This window comes from Globicephala melas, chromosome 1, assembly GCF_963455315.2.
Source record: "Globicephala melas chromosome 1, mGloMel1.2, whole genome shotgun sequence".
NCBI classification, from domain to species: Eukaryota; Metazoa; Chordata; class Mammalia; order Artiodactyla; family Delphinidae; genus Globicephala; species Globicephala melas.
The window spans coordinates 182,675,107-182,691,633 of NC_083314.1; the positions used below are offsets into that span (position 1 = coordinate 182,675,107).

The 16,527-nt window shown below is 44.6% G+C and overlaps 1 protein-coding gene across 15 annotated transcripts in view; it reads right to left on the reverse strand.

Annotated features, from left to right (window-relative positions):
- The window catches only part of CAMTA1 (calmodulin binding transcription activator 1), an 894,146-nt gene that overhangs the window by 444,400 nt on the left and 433,219 nt on the right, over nt 1-16,527 (reverse strand). For all 15 annotated transcript variants that reach the window (XM_060283626.1, XM_060283601.1, XM_060283652.1 and 12 more), the window contains one exon: nt 3,588-3,723. In XM_060283626.1, coding sequence (XP_060139609.1) covers nt 3,588-3,723 — 136 coding nt within the window. The remainder of the gene's footprint in view (nt 1-3,587; nt 3,724-16,527) is intronic.

The window sequence follows — 16,527 nt, forward strand, 5'->3', positions numbered from 1 at the left end:
CACGGGGGCACCAGGTGTGCCTCTCTGCATTCAGGAAGTGCTCCCCCCACCACCAGAGGTCCTCTCCCCGCACACCCCAGGCCCAGGTCAGCAGGCATCGCTCTACCTGGAGAGCAGGGCCCGCTTCAGGCCCGCTGAGATTTCATCTGATGAAATGTTGGCATCACAACCACCTTCTTTTTCCTCCCTGCCAACCCCTGTCACCCCAGGAAACCTTACTGAGCTGGCTTCTCCTTGGCTTACAGACAAGACAACGAATCACGGACCTAAGAGCTCATCAACTTCTAAAGCGGCTGCCCCCCGTCCTGGGCCTGGATGAGAAAATCAATGTGCCTTTGAGTTGCCTGTGTAACCAGGGGCCTCAGCCTCTGAGAACAAAAGAAGCCAGACCTCTGAGCAGTTCCACCAACAGGGCTGGAAGCTTCCCTGGCCTGAGGGAAGGCTTACAGCAAGTGATATGTTAAATGGTAAATCCGAATATCTATCATGCCCTCGAACTGAGGAAAGCAGCCGGAGTGGTAGAAAATCACAACTCCAAGACCCTGGGCGGGACTGTCTGCCTCACCCAACGGTAGGGGCAGCTGGCTGGCGCCCTACCTGGCATGATATATGTACTAAGTCAATGGGAACCACCTGACTGAATCCACTGAAGAAGGAAGCAGAGTCCGGACTGGGAAGCCCCCCTCCTGTGAGATGCAAAACCCAGGTATATATGCATTGCAATTTCCCGGGTGGGAAGGCCCACCTGCCTACTGTCCCCTGCATGACAACGGGGCTTCCCAGCCACTGGTCCAGATCAGAGCAAATGCAGGAGAAACGTCGGTGAGATGTGGGGCTGCTCTTGCCGGATAAATCTTCCTTTGGGGCTGTTTAAAAATCATGCCCACGGTAGACAGTCCACAGCAAAGGACATCCACGAACACGAGAATGAGCTCGTCCCCACGAATAACTAAGAAAAACCCAAGTTCAGACTGCACGGGGTATCATCTTTCACCCATCAGCGTGGGAGAGGGTGCAGAAGTAATGGTCATTCTCAGTGCTGGTGGGCAGGTAGTTAGCACAGCCACTTGGGAGCCATTTGACAGCATCCAGTTAAACTGAAAATACTCAGACCCTACACCCAGCAATGCCAGGTCTGGGTTGCACACGTGCACAAGCAGACATGGATGAGAACGTCGACTGAAGTATCGTAACATTGGACACCAGGAAAGAACCCAAAAGTCCACCGACCAAGGAGTGATTCAAACGCTTATACACTTGAATACTATAGAGCAGTTCCAAGGGAAGGGGGATCTCAGAATCCAAAGGCTAAGAGAGAAAGTTAAGCTAGGAAACACTACGTTACACAGACAATCCCCCCCAACTTTAAGAGCTTCACTTATGGCCCATCTCACCCAGGAAGCTTCTCTGATCATCCCAGCCCACCCTGAACTCCCAGGACACTTCTCTGAAACGCTCAGCCTTCTGTACTCCTCAGTACAGTTCATGACTTGTAGGTATGGACACGGCTACCTCCTCGATTTAAATGCGAGTCCCTGGGGCAGAGAACGCGGCTCCTATGTTCTCAGTAGACACCACAGGGCCCTGCACAGAGTAGGGGCCACAGTCAACGTCTGCTGATCGACTCAATGGGACAGCTCCCCAAGCCCAATGGGAGCGACCACCACACTTCACACCCACCTGGGGCCTCACTCTCCAAGAACCTGAAAACACACCCCTTGTGCTGCTGCTAAATTCCTCCAAGCCCGCCTCCCGTTCCTACTGCCCTGCTGTTGCTCACGTCCAGAAAGTCATGGAAACCCCGCACTGTCTTGTCCATCCCCTTCCTCGGTGGTCTGAGGGTCCAGGCCGCCCCCACACACACACGTCTACATGTTAGACTGCAAGTGAGGAAGCCACGAGTAACTCCGAACATAAGTATGGCCTAAGAATAACCATAAATCATTCTGATTCCATCCAGTGAGGATTCTAACTTATAACAGGAGGGAAGGAAAGGAACACTGTGGCTTTTTTTTTTTCCCCTGAGCTTTGGTTGCTGCTGAGGAAGAATCCCACCCTGCTGTTACTTACAACCAGAAGTTCCTGACTTACATAGTACGGAGATGAAATATACCAGAGGCCCACAGGCATGGGGGCTGATGGCGAGGTTTGGGTGTGAATTCCCACAGCACAGTGGCCCCTCACTTGCCCCTCCCCCACTTCTCGCTTTCTATCTATTCCTCCATCTAGGAGGGTACAAGCAAAGCCCCACCTCCGTCAGTTTCGGTAACAATGGCTACTCCGTTTGCACTATCACCAGTCACAGTCCTGGAGTTGGGTTTGGAGCAGCATGTTCTGGTAATCTGCATTTGAATGTTTCGTGCAGTTGCTTCTATCAGCCGTGCAAACACTGAGCCCAGGAGAACACAGGGAACTGGGATTTCTCCTATCCCGCCTTTTTCTTTGTTCATCATCATAAAGCATTGTTACTAGGTGTTTAAAAAAAAAAAACGCAAAAGCATAAAATCCAAGTTATCTCTCTCTGTGGAGCAATAGAATAAAAGCCATTGGATGCTGTTTTAACAGCCGTAAAAGCACATGATTAATATAGAGGAAGTCACAATGATGAAGTGCGTCACAAAGCACGTCGGCGTGGAGGGAGCCGTTGAACTCGAGTGGGTCCTGGAGATTAATCCTGACACACTGGAGGACCCAACGCACCAGCGGACTCTGGGAGCCCCTCTCTGACCTCTGTGAATTCCCAGGTGGCTCACAGCCAGCTTCCCAGCTCCTGGCCCAGGACAGCAGCTGGCATACTCCCGGGGAAGATCCTGTACAAGGATCACCAGGGAAAGCAGAGAAGTGGGTGCTCACCAACTCACTGCCCAGAATGCACCACGATTCACACCCTCTCTCTCCCGCTGTGACACATGGCTCAGGCCCTCAAACAATGGAAAAGAGGAACCGGGGGACGTCTCCATGGCTCCTCCACAGTGAGAGCACGTGGGGTCAGGACGATACCAAGGGAACCAGACTGCACCCTGTCCTCCCGCAATCTGAAGTTTGCACAACATCCCAGGATGCTTTCTACTGTGCCCACCTCTGTCCCAGCCCTGCAACACACCTTGTTATCCTTAATACCTGTGAGCTCCCTGAGGTTGCAACACCCAGTGGGAAACGGAAGCGTTCGTGAATAGAGAGAGGGAAGCCAGGCTCTGGTTGGGGATCACCACTCCCATGGGATCCGCTCAACAGAGGCGTCCCTGGCCCCCTCAAGAGGGAGATGCCTTACACAGCTCCCTCTTTCCTCCCAAACTCTCAAGGCACCGGAGGCTCCTTGTGATTCTGCAAGAATCTCGCTGATCCCAATCTGTACACCAATGACTCTCAAGAAACAGGAGCGTCTTAGTTACATCTGGTTTCAGGGAAAACTTAAATGGCGACACAGGGTAAAAAGTTAGGAAAAAAGAAAAACAACAAACGGGGTCTTGACAAACAAAATACTGTCGACAGTAAGTGCCTGGCATCAAATGACCCGAAACCATTTCCATCCTATTGCAGCCCAGAAATGCCATCTGCAGAACAAGGGAGCCTTGTCTGCTCTTTACCTCTACTCCCTGGACCTTCAGTTTCATGTGGTCCTCTCTGGTCGTTTTCCCATCTTTCCTCTTTTTCCAGCAATACCCGTCTTTCCTGTATTTCACTTTCTTCCTGTTGTAGAGGATCATTGAGCCATTCTGCGGTCTGGAAACAACAAACGGTTAAGTTACCAAGAGAACCGAGCAGAAGAAAAATTTATGAAGAAAGATATCGTAGACCAGTAAAAGTCTCTACAGAAGAGCAATATTCCACATTTGCTGGGACATAATTTTTCACCTTTTATTGCAGCTCCCTGGATTAACCATGTTTTTTTTTTTATCATAGAGAATTTTTATTTTTTTATTATTTTTTAACATCTGTATTGGAGTATAATTGCTTTACAATGGTGTGTTAATTTCTCCTTATAACAAAGTGAATCAGCTATACATATACATATATCCCCATATCTCCTCCCTCTTGCGTCTCCCTCCCACCTTGTTACATTCTCTTTTTTTCACATCTTTATTGGAGTATAATTGCTTTACAATGGTGTGTTAGTTTCTGCTTTATAACAAAGTGAATCAGTTATACATATACATATGTTCCCATCTCTCTTCCCTCTTGCGTCTCCCTCCCTCCCACCCTCCCTATCCCACCCCTGCGGGCGGTATGGCCATGCAAAATTTGCTTGTGGATTTGGTAGCTAATGAATTAAATGTGTCAATGATAGGCTTAAAAAACATCCCCTTAGTAATATCCACTATCTAATCAGGATATATGGTGTGGGAGCCCGAGCTCTGCCCTGAAAACTAGGAAAAGCAGAAAGGAAGCAAAAAGAGCCGGGAGCGTTACGGCGGCCGGCAATATCTTATCTCTTGTAGAAAGATTTTCTGCACATTTTTTAATCCATCACCTAACATTAGTAAATAAATAAGTTTAACGCAGACACTAGATGACTACGTTAAGAACAGACCAATGGAGAAACTAGTCGCTGAGGCCAGACGCTCTTGATTCATTGCCTGCATTTAGATTCCTGCTGGATGCGGAAGAGCCCTACAGCCCTTCTTCCCAAGCAAGCTAAGAACCTGATTCTTTCCCATTTGGGCTTCAGTTGTGAAAGGGCTCAGCACTGCCAGGCAAATGTGTCTACTCGGTCCACGACCACCATATCTTAGAAAAATAGTTACCCACTTGCTAAATGCTAAGAGTGGGATGGCCGTTCTCTGTGCCGTTTAAAAAGAACAAAGAGAGTCTTGCATTTCCCTAGAAGACCCCAAGCGTCAACCACAAAGAGCAGAGGGTGTTTATGCTCATCCGTGTAGCTGTAGCGGTGACAAATTTTGGTTTGGAGACACCAAGGAGACAAAGAACTAAACTCCCCTGGCAGCTGGGAGGGCAAGTGCTATGGTAAACCTTCCAGCAGCTGGGGGCAGGTCCATCCTTTAAGGAAGATGCCCCCGAAAGCTACAAGACACGGCGCACCAGCCCTAGCCAGCTGTGCCACTCTCCACCTGAAGGCTCAACACAGAAAAAGGAAAGGGAAGTGATCTGTGCACCCAGGGGACCACACAGGCCTTCCAGCTCCTTCCTAGCCGGGGTGAGAGAGCTCCTGACACAAACAAGGCAAAGGAAGTGGTTTCTTCTTTTTCTTTTTTTAATCAATATATTTTTTATTGAAGTATAGTTGATTTACAAGGTTGTGTTCATTTCTGCTGTACAGCAAAGTGATTCAATTATACATATATATACATTCTTTTTTTAAAATATTCTTTCCCATTATGGTTTACGATAGGATATCGAATATAGTTCCCTGTGCTGTACAGTAGGACCTTGTTGTTTATCCATTCTATATACAACAGCTTACATCTGCTGACCCCAAACTCCCACTCCATCCCTCCCCCAACCCCCCGCCCCCTTGGCAACCACCAGTCTGTTCTCTATGTCCGTGATTCTGTTTCTGTTTCATAGATAGGTTCCTTCTGATGCAAGTCGGCTCCTGTTTCTCTGCTGTGGCAGAGGTGAGAAAGCAAGCAGCCAGTCTTCCCCGGGGCTGGGGCAAGAGCCCCCACCCCTTTCTTTTCTTTTCCTTTGAACTATGGGCCACTTCACAGTTGGGCACAGAACGTTGGCTATTGATGTCTTACTATTCCACTGTCTGTAGGGGAAGAAAAAATCACTCCAGGTTGACAGCAGCTAATTGTAGTTCCCACCCAGCCGGGCTGTGTCATTCAGCGGCCAGGTGATGATTAAACAGCAATTCCATTGGAAAGTATCGACTTTCAGCAGCGACTCCCAACACTTCATTGTTTGCCAATCACCGTGCGGTTGGTTTGTGTCAGTGTTGGTTTCCTCCCCAAGTCTGCGCGACTAAAACAATGGGGAAGCAGCTCCGCGCTGTCACAACCTGTCACCTGACGGTATCTGTCTCGCACTTACGAGTCTGCACTGAAAACCTTACAGTCCTCTTTCATTTCTGAATGGCAGGCGGGCTGGAATACGGTCCCCACGGTGCCGGCCCCTTTCCACTTCAGCCCCGCTCTAGGTACAGGCACCCAATCTTCAGAGTGCTGTGAGTCCTCTCGCTCCCTAAAAGACCCATTAGAAGGACCCCAAAGTCCAACGGCTGCGCTTAAGCCACTGTCCAAGGAATAAGCAAAGGAAGACATCTCAACAAATAGACGGGCTCTGCTTGTCTCGCCCCCTCCAAACAGGAAAGAAGACACTCACGAGAGTGTTGCAGGGACTCCCTCAGTCCCAGAATACTCATCTGCTAAAGAAGACAGGACATTAATCCAATCCAGCTTCTCGTGAGCTAAGACAGGAAGTGTGATTTGCTCCATCCTCTTGCCCTATCTAAACATGGTCAGTGAACCTCAGCAGTGTCTTCAGGCCAACTGTCCACAGATCACAAACGGTATGACCCAGAGAGAGGGGACGCCCCCAGACACCATCATATCCACAGTCAGAATAACAACGGCACCCACCCGAGGAAACCCATCTTCCTCTGGTGACCTGCCCTTTGCGTTCTGGGAGTGTGAGGGGCCCTGTCATCCAACACTTTCAGTAGGACATAATCCCAAAGGGGACCAGAGTGTCCAACTTAAATGGCCTTAATAAATGGAATCATCATTTTAACTTGCAATAATGAGCAACCTAATAGTGTTTAATCTGCCACTCGGATTTTATTAGAACTTGCTCTGCTCTGCGTGATGGGGGAAGGTCCTCCCCGCACAGTTCACGGGTCCTGAGAATGGCAAAGGGAAAGCCAGACAGGCTGCACGCAGAGGGGCCCACGTGCCCCACGATGCAAAGGAAGTGAGGCTGCGCCACCTCCCAGAGCACAGTCAAGAGCAAGTCGGCGCTGGTGGGAGGGATCTGAGGAAGACAGGGGGCCAGAGCACTGCCCTGGGGAGAAGGAGAAGTGGGCCAGACCGTGAGAGAGGGGGGCCGTCAGGGGAGAGCTTTGATAAGTTTCATGACAGCATGAAAGGGAGCACCCATCTGAGAAGAGCAAAGAAGCAGGAATAGAGTTGAGGACAGAAGGTGATGGCAACTGCAAGGACGAGGCACAAAAGTCCTGCCACATGACAATGTCACCAGCTCCCAGTTACTGCCAGCGCTAGGGGAGCATGCCACGTGTGGCCTACGTCTGCTTCTATGTCTACATCTGCATCTATATCTACATCTACATGTCTACATCTATGCCTACGTCTACATCTATATCTACAATTACGTCTGTATCCAGTCTATATCTACGTCCGTATCTCCATCTATGTCTATATCAATGTCTACACCTGTGTCTACATCTACATTTATGTCCACATCTCTATGTCTATATCTACATCTACGTCTACATCTACTTCTGTATCCATGTCTATATCTACACCTGTATCTCCAATATGTCTATATCTATGTCTACACCTGTGTCTATGTCTACATCTACATCTATGTCAACATCTCTATCTATGTCTACATCTACGTCTATGTCTATATCTACATCTCCATCCATGTCTACATCTCCATCTGTATCTTCATCTCCATCTATGCCTACATCTATATCTGTCTACACCTGTGTCTCTATCTACATCTATATCTATGCCCGTACCTACACCAATATCTATGTCTACACCTATGTCTGTATCTGTGTCTATATCTCTATCTACATCTACATCTATGTCTCTATATCTCATCTATATCTCCATCTATGTCTACGTCTATGTCTCTATCTACATCTGTATCTACACCCACATCTATGTCTACACCTATGTCTGTATCTGTATCTATATCTACATCTATATCTGGATCTACACCTATTTCTATATCTATGTCTGTGTCTATAACCTACATTTTTTCATCCTCACAGCAACCCTACGAGGTAGGTATTATTACCATCCCCAACATAAAGATGAGGAAATCAAGCCTTTTTAGCCAGAAAGTGACTGAGCAGGATTCACTTGGAGTCACTGTGACTCTCCAGAGCTTCCTCCAAGGCATGGACTGGGGGGCCAGTCCCGGTTTGAATCCCAGTTCTGCTCTACTGGCTGGGTGAACCCTGATGCCCTGAAAGCACCCCTCACCCAATGGACGGGGATTTGGTGGGTGGCTTCCCAGCTTCCTCACTTCCTGTCCGGGTTAGGATAACACAGAAGCCATCCAGACCTCCTCGCCCCATGGTTAGGATAACTCTAGGTACTCTGTACCGTCCCCCAGAGCACAAGCTCCAATCACCCACTGTGGTGACTTGCTGGGAAAAAATACCCTTTCTTTGTATGCCTCCGCTTCCTCTCTCACGTTCATACTCCCCCTCTGTTGCTTCCTGGGACAACCTCTCAAATAAACTGCCTGTACTGACATCCTCATCTCAGGACCTCCTTCTGGGAGAAGCCGAACTAAGGCTGACAGTGTAAGAGGGTCTCAGGAAAACAATCGAAGTCCTCCATTGCAGCAGGGAGAGGAATGTCAAGGGAAAAAAAGTGAACAACCAGGAGGTTCTTTCTAACGGGAGGTTTCTAGGCAAGAAACCTTTTAATCTAAGAAACTAATAGTTAGCAAAGCCAGTAACACTTGGTGCAGTATGGTAAAAAGATCATGGGACCAATGGAAAATCTGCTGCAAATTATAAAAGTAAACAGGCAGGTATAAAATTAAGATACATAATCAACAAAATATATATGCTTATATAATAGCTTATGTGTGTGTGTTATATACACACACCCACATGTGCACACACACACAAATAAAACAGACAGAAGGAATGACAGAAGACGCCATTTACTAGAGAAAAAGAAAATGAAGTACCTAGGCATAAATATAATAAGAAATTCCCAAAACCTAAGGAGAAAAACTATCTAAAAGACACAAAAGTAGGTTTCAATAAATGAAGGTAAGAAAAAGTTAGGATCATAAAAATGTCAATCTTCCCAAAGTTAATTTATCAATGTAACATAATGGCAACAAGAATCCCAGTGGAGTATTTTTTCTGTGTCTAGAAAAATTTATTATAAAGTTTATTGGGAGGGGAAAAAAACACCAAGGACGGGCAGAAAGATTCCAATAAAGAGCACCAAGGTTTAGAGGCTAGCCCTACCAGCTATTAACACATTCTGTAAAGCCTCGCTCTCTCTCTCTCTCTCTCTCTATATATATATATATATATATATATATTTTTTTTTTTTTGCGGTACGCGGGCCTCTCACTGTTGTGGCCTCTCCCATTGCCGAGCACAGGCTCCAGACGCGCAGGCTCAGCGGCCATGGCTCACGGGTCCAGCTGCTCCGCGGCATGTGGGATCCTCCCGGACCGGGGCACGAACCCGTGTCCCCTGCATCGGCAGGCGGACTCTCAACCACTGTGCCACCAGGGAAGCCCAAGCCTCTATATTTTAAAAAGTATGGAATTGTCATACAAATAAATAGACAGCCAACAGAACAGAATAGAGAATCCAGAACTATCCCCACTTACATAGACAAATTTAGTATACAGTGAAGGAGGTATCTCAAGTCAGTGGGAGGAGACTGACTTTTTAATAAGTGATGTTGGCACGTGGAAAAAAAGATAAAATTGAATCAATCCTTCACATCTTACAAGCAGCATAAATTCCAAGTGGACCAGAGATTTAAATGCAATAAAGAAAATCATACATTACTCTAGAAGAAAATGCAGGTGAATTTCTCTAACCCAAAAGTGGAGAAAACTTTCCTAAACATGATCAAAAATCTAGCAACAATGTGTGAAAGATAGGTACATCTGATCACAAATGAAACCGCCAGACTATTTTCCAAAGTGGGTGCATGATTTTACATTCCCGCTAGAAATATATGGGGATTCCAAAGTCTCCCCACCCTCCCCAATAGTTGGCATTGTCTGTCTTTTGGATTATAGCCATCCTAGTAGGTGTGTGGTAGGGTTTTAATTTGCATTTCCCTAATGACTAATGATGTAGAGCATCTTTTCATGTCCTTATTAGCAATTCATGTAATTTCTCTGGTAAAATGTCTATTTGAATCTTTTGCCCATTTTAAATTTAGTTGTTTGTCTTCTTATTTTTGAGTTGTAAGAGTTGTTTACATAAAATCTGGTTACAAGCCCTTCATCAGATATGTGATTTGCAAGTATTTTCTCCCAATCTATGTCTCTCTTTTTTTTTTTAATTGCTTCTTTTAAGGAGTGAAGGGTTTCAATTTTGGTAGAGTACAATTTATCAATTTTTTCTTTTATGAATCATGCTTTTAGTGTCATACCTAAGAACTTTTTGCCTAACCCAAGGTTGCAAAAATCTTCCCTTGTATTTTCTTCTAAGAGTTTCATAATTTTAGCTCTTACATTTATGTCTATGATGCATTCAAGTTCATTTTTGTGTATGGTGTGAGGTAAGGGCCTAAGTTGGTTTTTGGCACATGGATATCCAATCATCCCAGTGCCATTTGGTTTTGGTTTTATTTAAAAAAAAAAAAAAAAGGGTATCCTCTTCCCAATGAATTGCTTTTGTACCTTTGTTGAACATAAATTGACCATAAACATAAGGCTTTATTTCTGGACTTCATATTCTATTCTATTTTCTATCTTTATGTCAATACTATACTGTCTCGATTGTTGCAGCTTTATAGTAAGCTTTGAAGTTGGGGCAATAAGTCCTCCAACTTTGTTCTTATTTTCAAAATTGTTTTAGCTATTCTAGGTCCTTTGTATTTCTGTATACATTTTAAGATTGGTTTTTTTCATGGACAAAATGAAAAAAAAATCTTAAAATGTATACAGAAATACAAAGGACCTAGAATAGCTAAAACAATTTTGAAAAATAAGAACAAAGTTAGAGGACTTATAGAAAAAAGATTTGCAAATTATATGACCAATAAAGGGGTTAATATCCAACATTATAAACAGCTCATACAACTCAACATCAAAAAACCCTATTTAAAAATGGAAGAAGAACTGAATAGACATTTTTCCAAAGAATAACTGCAGATGGCCAACAGGCACATGAAAAGATGCTCAACGTCACTAATCATGAGGGAAGTGCAAATAAAAACCACAATGAGATATCACGTCACACCTGTCAGAATGGTCATCATCAAAAAGAACACAAATAACAAATGGTGGAGAGGATGTGGAGAAAAGGAAACCCTTGTACACTGTTGGTGGGAATGTAAATTGATGCATTTACTGTGGAAAACAGCATGGAGATTTATGAAAAAACTAAAAATAGAACTACCATATGACCCAGCAATTCCACTCCTGGGTTTATATCTGAAAGAAACAAAAACACTAATTCAAAAAGATACATGCACCCCTATGTTCACAGCAGCATCATTTACAATAGCCAAGATATGGAAGCAACCTAAGTGTCCATCACAGATGAACAGATAAAGAAGATGTTGATATCTATACACAATGGAATACCAGTCACAAAAAAGAGTGAAATTTTGCCATTTGCAGCAACATGCATGGACTTGGAGGGCATTATACTAAGTAAAATAAGTCAGACAGAGAAAGACAAATACTGTATGATATCACTTATATGTGGAATCTAAAAAATACAACGAACTATTGAATATAACAAAAAAGAAGCAGGCTCACAGATATAGAGAACAACTTAGTGGTTACCAGTGGGAAGAGGGAAGGGGTGAGGGGCAATATAGGAGTAAGGGGTTAGAGGTACAACTATTAGGTATAAAATAAGCTACAAGGATATAGTGTACAACATGGGGAATATAGCAAATATTTTACAATAATTAAAAATGGTGTATAGCATTTAAAAATTGTGAATCACTATATTGTACACCTGTAATTTATATAATATCATACAACAACTATACTTCAATTAAAATAAAAGATTCATTCGACAATTTCTGCAACAACAATAACAACAACACAAAAGCCCACTGGGATTTTGACAGGGGTTTCATTGAATCTTGAAATCAGTTTGGACATAATTGCCATCTTAACAGTAGTGAATCTCCCAATTGTTTCCTATCACAAAACATAGAATATCTTTTCACTTATGTAAATCTTTAATTTCTCTCAATAAGACTTTGTAGTACAGGTTTTACACTTTGTACATTAAATTTATCTAAGTACTTTATTCTTTGTGATGCTATTGTGAATGGAATTGCTTTCCTAATTTCATTTTTGGATTGTTCATTTCCACTGAAATAGAAATATGATTGATCTTTGTATATTGATCTTGTATCCTATGACCTTGCTAAACTTATTTATTAGTTCTGATAATTTTTTTGCAGATTCTTTCAGATCTTCTATGTATATAATCAAGTCACTTGTGAATAAATGTTGTTTCACTTCTTTCTTTCTATTCTAGATGCCTTTCATTTCCTTTTCTTGCCTTATTGCACTGGTTAGAACCTCCAGTACAAGGCTGAATAGAAGTGGTAAGAGGAAACACCCTTGTCTTGTTCTTCATCTTAGAGGGAAAACATTGTTTCACCATTAAGTATAACATGAACCATATCAAAGACTTAAAAATCATGTGAAAAGGACCAAGGAACCAAGTTGAAGAGGCTCCCACTAACCAAAGATGGGACGATTTGAACATCAATAAGAATAGTAACAATGGATTAAAACACATTAAATATGTTTAAACCCATAAGTTCATAAATGATCTTAAAGAACACAAAAAATTAATTGATTATTGTTGGAGGATGGTAGCTATGCAATACATTATTTTGAAAACTAAAAAAAGAAAGAGAAGGAAGGAAAGGAAGGAAGGAAGGAAGGAAGGAAGGGAGGGAGGAAAGAAGGAAGGGAGAAAGAATCAGGCATTTATGCTACCTTCCCTGTGCAAACTGTTCCTTTAAGTAGCAAACAGCAGAAGAGAGGACTTTCCCTATAAAAGTATTCCAGACAATAAATGAAGTGAGAGAATTAAAATATCACCATTTTGCAACCTCTAATGAATTAATGGATTATCAACAGTGACTGACATCACAAAAGAGATACAACCAGATAGTATGTGTCCCTGATGGAAGAACATTTTGCTGTAAGCAAAAAACAAAAAACAAAAGGAACTTGAAATTATTCAGGCCTCTTGATCTAACTACAACTTTATAAGATCTACAGAGGGCAGATGAGCACAGTAAAAAGGACAGGGGGATCTAGACAGCAAAATCCAGGCTGTAGGAAACTCTATAGGACAAACAACCTGGATTCTTCAACAAATTCAATGACAAAGAGAGTAGAGTGGGAAAAGTAGGAATGTACAGATTAAAAGAGACAATGAGCTACATCAACCAGTCGCAATGTGTAAACCTTACTTGAATACTGAGCCAAACAAACTGTGAGAAAAAAAAAAGGCATTTGTGAAACAACTGGAATTTCGAACAGTGATTGGATACTTCATGATGTTTAGAATTATTATGAATTTTTAGAGTGATAATAATAGTGCAGAAGTATTTTGAAAGGTGATCATATGTAGAGAGAGAGATATAGATATATGTGTATATATGTATTAGAGATACATGCTGAAACATTCACTGATGAAACTATACAGTCTAAGGTATGCTTCAAAATAACGTGTGTGGTGGGGTCTGTGTGTGGATGAGACAAGACTGGCTATCTTCTGTCTATCATAGTTGAAAGTGGATGATCAGTATACCGAGTTCATTATACTAGTTATTATACTAGTCACTATACTAGTCTTTCTACATTTGTAGATATTTGAAATTTTCCATAATAAGAAGTTTTTAAAAAGAGGATGCTGATGGGATTTGGAGTGAGCCCTAGGCAAACCTTAAATCTTGGCTCAGCTCCTTATGAGCTGTGTGACCTTGAGCAAATTACCTGATCTCTCTGTTGCAGTAGACATAATGTACGCAAGGTGCCCAGCATGCCGCTGGCCATAGATGACATGTTCTTCATGACTAATGATGATAAGAAACCCGGCCCCCTTTTGCAAGGTTCCCTGCAGGAACCAATGATGGGACTTAGGAACTAATGAAATGGCACATTGTGGGGGTGCTTCTGGAAAACCCACCACGGGAGAGCCCCCCAAAACACTTGGGGCGCACACATATGCATCCACCACTTTAGGGTGAAATATAGTTTTCAAACTGGGTCGATAGACGATGATTCATAACTGAAAGTCAGAGGAGCGATGTGTCCTTGACAGGTTTTGTGTGTGGATATTAAATAGGAATTTATGGTACAACTAGGGGGTGCATCCAAAGCTAGGCTAATCCTATAAAAGAAACGGTCTGGATACTCTTTCCAGTGCCTGCCTCTCAATTTAGAAATCAGGGTACCCCAAACAGCTCAGGTTCACAGTCCTTCCTCTGAGAACCTCCACCTTCCCTGTCACTCACTGACCATTTCCAGGACCTTGACAACCACCTTAAAATTCCATGCAGACAATTGAGACCCTACCCACTCCAGCAGTCCCTGGACTTCCTCAGGTGCCAGTCTGTTGTTGGTCCATCCCTCCGGCCTAGAGGCAGTGGATTTTGTGCAGTAAGTTCTATTCTGGTTGACCAGCTACTGCTCCATTGAATTCACACAATCTGTTCCTCGCAGCTTTCCTTGGAGAACAGATGATGTCCTCGTTTCTAGTAGGACCCTGAACGAAGTCTGGGTGGCTTCTAAACCGTGAACATCTCCAAAGAACTTCCCTTTCCCAGCTGGAACCCAAGCCCTGGGCAGACTCCTCCTTCCTCTTCCTTGCCTTTGGTCGCATCCCTCCCACCACAAGGCACATGGCAGGGCCCGGCTACAGGGAAATGCTGTCCCTGCATTTCTAACGGCCTCCAGGACCTGACCCCAAATGTAAAACAGGCCCCTGTGACGAGCACAAACCACACTGTCCTGGAGCCGTGGATGCCGGCCCGGGCAGCACTAAATCTCCCTTCTAGTGGGCAGTTAGGAAATGAGAAACGCCACCCTAATTACGGCTCCCATATTTATGCACCCACACCTTTCTTTCTGATCTTTCCAACATGGAACGACCTGATTTAAATGCACCATTACAAGTACACAGCCTGGTCCAAAATGTCAATAATAAGCATGGCAACAATTACTATGACAACAAGCAGAGGCTCTATTTATCAAGCATTTATTGTGTGTCAGACACAGCGGAAAGCCCTTTACACCCATTTCTCATCCTAATCCCACAACAACTTTACTGGGTGGGTATTGTTCTCCTCATTTTACAGATGAGAAGGTCTGAGGCACAGAGAAGGGAATTCACTTTCCCAAGGTCACACAGCTCATAAGGGCAGAACCAGCGAGCTACCCACTGCACCCCGTTCCTAGCAACTTGCTATAAATTCCCAGCACATCCCAGCTACCCTCTCTCCTTCTCTAGAAGCAATGACCCAGGGCAATTTTAGAGCCCACAGGAACTGTTCAATACTTCATACAAAGGAAGGATCGTTTGAGCCTGATTTAAATTGTTCCTACAGCTCTTCCTTTTGTTGCAAGGGGAAGAAAGAAATCTGGAAAAGGCATGTCTCCCCTGCTTATCTCCCTCACACACAAACCCATCGAGAGTGGTAGTTGATGGCTAGAGCACAGCAAGGTTGATAGGACGCCAAACGGAACCCCACGATGCCACAGCAACAGCCCGAATCTCATGGGAAGGGGCTGGTTCATTAGCTTTCAACCTGGCCTTTTCTTCTGACTTCACGATCTGGGGGACAGGGAGCATGGAAACGGGTGGGGAGCAGCCCGTGTCCTCCCCTCCCCCGCCCCAGTCTGGCCACTCCGGGCTATTTATGGAATGATCAGGAAGAAAGGGCTGTCAGGCCCGGCCGGGCCGCAATCTGCCAGATATGAAAACCAATTGCTTTTCATAATAAATTCCAGCTGGAGCCATAGAAATAATAAGGATGACGAGAAGGTAACACCAATTTGCTTTATTTGATTAGCTCCGTCTTAGGCGGTCCAACCCGGCTTCTTTTCATCAGAATAAGGGCAAATTGAAAATCGTAAAAGAGCCTTTCTTATCAGGGAACAAATGACTGGGGAGATTCATATGCCTAAGAGCCCCCACCGTGAGCCACGCGGCGTGGGCGCTGCGCCTGCCGGAGCCGGTTTAGATGAGCTGATCCCAGAAGCCGGGCTTGAGGACCTCTCGGCACCCGCTGTCACTTTCCTAAATAAAGGCTGAGATGACCCCAGCCTACCCACAGCCAGTGCGGATGTGGTCGGCCTCATGCAGGCCTCACCACCACCCCTGAGGAGGCCTGCGGCCCACGGCCCCGCGAGGGGACCCCCAGGCGGGCAGCCCCCAGACCCTCGTCTCCACGGCCAGCAGTCTCCGTGGAGGACTGCAAGCAGGATGGGGGCAGCTCAAGCTTCCAGAACTCAGAGGCAGAGCCAGCGTGTCTTTCCCAAGGAAGGTTACACGCAGGCTGCTTCATTTCAGTGGTGGCTGGAGGTCACAGAAAAGAAAAGGCTGCGCAGACATGGGGAAGCTCATGACCAGGAATCACTCCAGGGTAAATCCTCAGGGACTCATTAGTG